This window comes from Pinus tabuliformis, chromosome 1_2 (genome assembly GCF_031772625.1).
Source record: "Pinus tabuliformis cultivar Carrire ecotype Pingquan chromosome 1_2, CPIR1, whole genome shotgun sequence".
Classification (NCBI taxonomy): Eukaryota; Viridiplantae; Streptophyta; class Pinopsida; order Pinales; family Pinaceae; genus Pinus; species Pinus tabuliformis.
The window spans coordinates 689,163,355-689,170,663 of record NC_142298.1 but is presented as its reverse complement, the minus strand read 5'-3'; the positions used below and the strand labels follow the sequence as shown (position 1 = coordinate 689,170,663).

General features: G+C 43.5%; 1 protein-coding gene across 1 annotated transcript; it reads left to right on the top strand.

Moving 5' to 3' along the window:
- Positions 1–827: 827 nt before the first annotated feature.
- LOC149207614 (transcription termination factor MTERF8, chloroplastic-like) lies at positions 828–2,309 on the top strand. Its single transcript, XM_089393923.1, has one exon. It carries the CDS (start codon positions 1,040–1,042, stop codon positions 2,147–2,149), a length of 1,110 nt encoding a protein of 369 aa, XP_089250049.1. The 5' UTR covers positions 828–1,039; the 3' UTR covers positions 2,150–2,309.
- Positions 2,310–7,309: the final 5,000 nt, after the last annotated feature.

Genomic DNA, 7,309 nt, shown 5'->3' with positions numbered 1-7,309 from the left:
TTGGGTTTGCTTATTTGGCCTCAAGTTGAACCATTGAGTTCACTTATTCCATTTGAAGCTTAAGCATTAAATTATAAAAAAATTCATTTGTTTTATTATATAGGCACAATGTTGAATTATGCAATTATGATTATTATATTTAATAAAGTGTGAGAGTTAATTGTGGGATAAAAACCGTTTTAAAAAGTATTTAGGTTCTAGTAAATTTAACATAATGATAACATCTCACAAATATGTAAATAAGATAAGATAAGATCAGATAATTATATTTATGCCCAATTAATGATCACAAAATAGGCCAAAGGGACTCTTGAGTACACTAATGTATATATAAAGTGAGAGAACCAAATAGTGTCCTATAAAAGATAGGATGCATGAAGTAAATCAACATCTGGGCCTAGCGGAGAAGATCCTAATAGGTTCGAGGGTTAGACCCATCTCTCCTAACATCTTAGGCTGAATGAATAACACTGAAAAAGCTCAACAAAGTTTGTTGGCTCGATGAAGCGCGGATGCCAAGTGCAAATTGTCCACTAAATCGTTTCCTAGGAGGTTCACATCTGAGGCTAAATGAATAACACTGAAAAAACTCAACAAAGTCTGTTGGCCCGATGAAACATCGATAACAAGTGCAAAGTGTCCACTAAATAATTTCTTGAAAAATTCATACACTTGATGAAAGCGGTTAGACTTGAAATATTCTTCCATCCAACATTAAAATTCACATTACTCTTAAAAATAAAAATAAAAAATAAAATACAAAATTAACCCCTATCCAAAGCATTCAAATACATGATACAAATACATTTTTTTCACGTGGAGATTGATTCATTTTTACGGCTAGAGTTAGGTTTAAAGAAGTATCCCAAACTTCTGCGGATGATCAAGACACTGACCCTTCTTGCAATTCTCTATCTACCAAATCCCCGAGCATCGTAAAACCCTAATTTGCGAGTAACAGCTTTAGCCTTCCAACCTTATTCAGTCTGGCCGTCTACCAATCGACTGTTCCACTGTACCCTGTATACTTCCGCTGACGATGTCTATCCAGTTAATAGGGAAACGGCTGATGACCAACCAAGTCCAAGTATCATCTCTTCACGTATCAATGGCAAGCTTACTGCTTTCCCCGCTTGCATTTTATTTAAAGCCCCACAAAAAATTCGCCGCATTCTGCACAGATATAGCCGACCCAGCCACGACTCCAGAGAGGGGCGTCGCCACGGAGTTTTTCATTAACAAATGTGGTTTAACAGATGCAGAAATTACGAAAGCCTTTAGACATTGCAAGGCATATCCTCCTGCGAAATTACCAAGCCAGAATATGGAAGAAGTTTTGGAGTTGTTAAAGGGCTATGATGTGACCACCCCTACTCAGATTCGACGGGTGGTCAATAACTACCCTGAGTTTTTCTTTCGTGGCGTCGAAAGGGACCTAAAGCCTAAGCTCAGTTTTTTTGGGACTTTCATGAAGAAAGAGGATATCTCCAAATTGCTTTTGGTCAGTGCAAGAACTTTAGCTAGCAAGCTTCGTAGGCATAAATCTGCAATTTCAGTTCTGCAAAATTTGGGCATTGAGGGCGAAGCGATGCCAATATTACTGCTAAGGCAGCCTCGCCTGCTCACGGCTACAGAGGAAGCAGCTAAGGAGTCATTTCAACAGGCGGAGGATTTGGGGTTCAAGAAGGGAACAAAGATGTTCGGAGTTGCTTTGCGTTCAATTTATGGGCTAGGGATGGAAAACCTAAATAGAAGACTGAAACTTTTGATTCGTTTAGGTTTCTCTGAAAATCAAGTTTCGGATTTATGCAGGAGGCGGCCGTCGATTCTCCGCATTAGGGAGGAAAAATTGAAGCATAATCTGAATTTTGTGGTTAACATCGTGGGTCTTCCATTGGCTTATCTTGGTAAGTATCCAGACCTGTTTGGATACTGCGTGGAGTCAAGAATGGTTCCTAGGTATAGAGTAATGGAGGCATTGAAGTCTATGGATTTGGAATTGCCAAAGAAAAATTTCGCGGAATTTGGGCCGATTGCTCGCTTGAGAGAAGAGCTTTTTTTGGAAAAATACGTTTACTCGAATGCTGAATCGTCATTTCTCCTCGATATTTACCGTAGACGGAGGGAAATCTGTAAAGCTGATCATTGACAAGGAGACATGCTGTGAGTGTGCTTCAGTCAACATGATTCACGAAAGTTGCCAGTCTTTTTCTTTGTACTATTCTTCTTCTTGAAGTCTCTGATCAGAGAACACCTGTATAGTTTTAACAACAGTTTAATCATGAGATGTTTTTAATTTTTGGTAGGAATTTGGTAAAATAGATTTTTTTTGTGAGATTGTGGAAAATGTGTTTTCAAATGTATAAATAAATTTGGCTTCCTCAAAAACCCTTAAAACACTCCTACAAACTTACCATTCCAAAAAAAATGTCTATCAAATGAGAAAACATTACTTTGAAAAATAAAAAACATCTAATGGTTATTGAAGTGATGTACACACAATGCTCAAGTTTACAACATATCTATTGGTGCATTTGCGCGAGTCCAAAAAAGATGCTTGCAATGTTAGAATCATACAGCTGCCATTTAACATTTCTGAGAAGTAAATAAGATAAGATAAGATACGATAATTATATCTATGTCCAACTAATAACCACAAAGTAGGTCAAAGGGACTGTTGAGTACACTGATGTATATAGAAAGCAGGAGAACCAAACGGTCTTTTATAAAAGAATACAATGCATGAAGTAAATCAACATCTGGCCCTAGCGGAGAAGATCTAGGAGCTAATAGGTCTGAGGATCAGACCCATCTCTCCTAACATTTGAGGCTGAATAAATAACACTGAAGAAACCCAACAAAGTTTGTTGGCCTGTTGAAGAGTCGATGGCAAGTGCAGACTGTCCACTAAATCATTTCTTGGGGGGTTCACACGCTGCTGAATGTTGGAGGACCTAGTCTATCTCCCAAGAACGGATCTAAGACGGAACTGTTGCTGAGATCTCGTGTGGCAGGGTGAGGTCCCACAGATCCTCACTGATCTGGAGTCTGGATACGTATTGGTATCAATCAATCTCTTGGTGCCCCTGTTTGAAGGTAGTACCTTGAAAAATGTGGTGATCCTTTGTGTGGGGTTTGGTCTGATGGGAGGTTGAAGAATATGCACTCGGAACCTAAGAGTCTCTTGAATATATAGGGCCAAACATCTCTAATCAGGGTACCTGAAAAAGTCAGCGAGGGTCCGAGAATCTCTGAACAAGCAATGACACCGTCGTCTGATCTTGTAGTAGACAGGGCATCCAAGGATGAAGTGCACCTCGGTCTCCACTTCCTGTAAATGACATACCTGGCAGAGTCTGTCTAGTCTATCCACCTGGTGGTCCGTCTCTACCCGAAGTCTATGAGAACCTACTCTGAACTGGCCTAGAGGAATGTGAAGAGCATGCATCCAGTGGTGAAACGTATACTAGGGTCGAACAATGAGCCAGTGTCTCAACTCCAAGAAGTGCTCAGCCTAGAAGGCCATCTTTGGGCACAACCCCCTTGGAGGATTGACCCAGGTGACCTGGACAATTTGCCTGCAGATGTCCTCCTTGATGATCTTGTTTAGCTCCTGTCTAGTAGGTAAAAGGTGACCAGGAGCATCTAAGGAATATCAGAAAGGAGGGAGACGATCCAACTGAATTTCCACTGATTCTAAGAGGTTTGAAACTCTTGTAAACCAATGTCTGGCTCGACCTGAGGGAGTAGAACGCCAATAGTCTCAAAAGAGCAATATGCCAAGTAAGGATATCGGTCCCTACTCTTTATCGAGTCTGCCAAGCCCTGGACACGATGCAAGAATGAAACCAATTTGAAGACCGTTTCAAGCCGAAAGGGCTGAACTCCAAACTCTTCAAGGATGATGTGTTGTGACACTGTCAGTTTGCACCTAATGATGCGAAGGAGAAGAAGAATCTGAACTCTCTCAGCTGAAGCCTAGTCTGACTCAAGTAAATACGGTCCCCAAATCTCTGAGCCATATAGAATAGTGGGACGGATCAAGGTGTCCATGAGGCTCATCTTGGACGAGATTTGGAAGTGATGTCGAAAGCACTGTCTCTCAAGAAGGGCCAAGGATCCATATCCTTTGTTGATCCGAGGCTGAAGCGTTGGTCGCAAACTGAAACGGGGACCTGAGAATTGCACCCCCAAGTAAGTATACGTGCTGGTGATCTCAATCTCCTCCCCTCTGAATAGAAAGTGAAGGTCTGAGGCTTTCTTCACCCCATTGAAGATCATAACCTTGGTTTTACCCAAGTGGACCGTCAACTATTGATGGTCACAAAATAGAGCTTAGGCATCCAGCTGCCTCTGTAATCCTTCTGGGGATGAGCAGAGGAGGACCACGTTGTCAGCAAAGAGTAGAATAGATATCAGAACTTGGTGAAGAAGGTAGCCATCAATGTCCTAGATATGTTCGTGTAGAAATGTTTCCAACTCATCAATATAGATCCCAAACAGGGTAGGGGACAGTGGACAACCTTGTTTAACCCCAATAGTGCTTCGAATGAAATCAGACATCCCATGGGCTGTGTGAAGATGACTAAGAACGAACTCATATAGGCGCATAATAACAGTCAATAGGGTTGCAGAGATGCCAATATCTCCGATTCTTTGCAGCAAGGCCTCCCTCGGAACAGAGTCAAAAGCTTTCCAAAAATCTACATAACAACAGTAGACTTTCGAAGAGCGGTGTCGTGCCTCCTCAATCACAGTGTGAAGGGTGTCGTGCCTCCTCAATCACATTGTGAAGGGTGAATATGTGGTCAATGGTTTGATGAGCTGGTCGAAAACCTGCCTGTCCCCTAGCTCTGAGTTGTCTCTACTCAAGGTCACTGGAGAGCTTCCTATGTAGAATAGTAGCATACAACTTCGAGAACATGTGACCCACCATGATCGTTCTGTAGTTATTGGGATTTGAGCTGGAACCTGATTTGTGGATTAGATGGATGATGTGGTGTGACCATGCCAGTGGAAAACCTTCACAAGTTACATGGTTGAAGAGATCAACCAAGTAGCTAACTAAAGCACGGAAACTGTGCTTAAAGAAATCTACTTGGTAGCCTTCTCATCGGTTGCTTTGCCACTGTTCATCACCCAAATGGCCTCTCTAATATCTCTGTCTGAGAATAGATAATAGGAAGAGGGTGGGGAGGTAACATGAATTTGGGCCTGCCCAGGAATATCATAAAGGTTGGAAGTGTGAGAGAACATGGATGTAGGGTCGAGGTTAGGTGGAAGAGGGGAGCGTCGGGGAAGGATGGTACGCCAAAATTGTTTAGGGAAGTGGGCAAGGAGAGCAGAAAGTTCTCGTCTTCTACGTGAGACAAAGAGTTGTTTCTTGTGACGAAGGGGACGACAATAAGAAGCTTTGAGGTCGGAGTAGAAGGGTTGAGAGTGGGTGAAAGCATATTGAAGTTCTCGATGTAGAGTCTTGCATTCATCATCGTACCATTTGTTCATGGGGCAAGATCCAACTTTAGGGGAGATGGAAGTGGAACGAGTGGAGTGGGGGAAGGATTTGAGTGTTGCTTCCCAAATGGTAGTTGAAAGACAAGTGTATTTAGTGGAAGCAGAATCAAGCAAGGAGAACTGGGTTTTCGATGGGAGCATCTTGCGTAGGGTAGAGGAGAAGATGTCAAGGTCTCCTTCGTCAAATCGGAAGGTAGTTTGGGGTGGGCCCCGAGGGGAGGGATGGGGTGGAAGAGGAGGGTCAAATCAGAGAGAGAAGGAAATAAGTGCATGATTAGCAAGGGGGATGGGGGAGACTGAGAAATGGTGAATAAAAGGGTGCAAGTTATGGCTAGCGAGTACATAATCAACTACACTTGCACCCCCGCCATATGGTCGGCATGTGAAAAAGCGAGGGTCTAGGAAACAGGGAAGACCATTTAGAATCAACAACTCCTTGGATTCCCCCAATTGCAATTGATGTTTACCATAAACTGTAATGGGCCCTAAAGCATCATCTGACATCCAATGAAGCCCTACTAAATGCGGATCTATCTCCTGGGTACAAAATGCATCCTCTGATTGGTCATGGAGAGGGATCTGGAGATCTCTAGTGCGAGCATTGAAGTCACCTAGGAGGATGACTTCCCCAATAGCACAGTACCGGGTGATGTTGGTGTACAAGTCTATAAAGGGGTTCCCATTTGAGCCATTATGGAGAGCAAATGGTGAAGACGCTGGGGGGAAGTAACAAACTGCAATGTAGATGTCCCTCGAAGGAGAAACTTCGACGCTAATCCGAATCCACATAAACCTGACAAACTCATCTTCGGCTACCAAAGATACCCTGTTCCAGAGTGAGTCATTAGCCAAACAAGCAACTCCACCTGATCCTCTGACCCCTCCTGAGCTCCTCGTCTCCTACCTGCAAACTGAGATCCAATGGTAACCTGCAATATCTGGGAGGGGTACCGTTGAACAAGGCTCGCATGAGTCTCGCTCATGAAGAGGATGTCCGTTGGTTTGAGAGCATCATACAAGAGTCCCGATAATGACTAGAAATATCCATTTCCATTCCAACAACGGATAGAAATGCCTGTAACTTGTCGCCTCCCCAAGCGGGCTCGTCATTTGGAACCTTCAGTTCGGGGTTTCCACCCAGGTGGGAAGGAGTCTTGAATGACTGCCCGAAGATTCCTGATAACCGTCCATTTCCCTGCCTGTCATGCTGCCATAACTTGTTCTCTGGATTGTTTAAGTTCCACAACCTGTGCTCGAGTGAGGTCCTCGTCTAGGAAAATCCTGTTGGGAAGAGAAAACAACTTCTGCTTAGTCCTGAGGGCGCAGAGTCAATCAGATGCAGTCCGAAACCTGAGGAAGAGAGTGTAGTCCTACCCTAGTCAGGCTCTGTCCAAAGCTATATCGGGGAGGCTAAGGGTGTCTCGAAGGAACCTAGCCCCCACTCCCATAAGATCTGGAGAGAGGTGGGGTAAGGGGAGACCTCTCACCTTGAGATTCAATTCTCTTGCTGTTCTGTTGCGTTCTTCCCCAAGTTTTGCTTGCATCACCTCCTCAACTGCTGCAAGAGGGGTAGGAGTTTTATCCTTCCCTCGAACCACCTGTACCCAAGAATTGATGTGTGTCTCCGTTTCTTGTTTGAAGGTGGCTTGTTGGGATCGGATTTCTTCTTGCTTGCTTTTAAGGTCAAGAATTTCTGCATGCAGTGCACCATTTGGAGGATGGAGAATTTCCTGCTCTTTAGTTTCATGTAACATATTCTTAAGGGATAAATTATCCCCCTCCACCTCTGAAACTC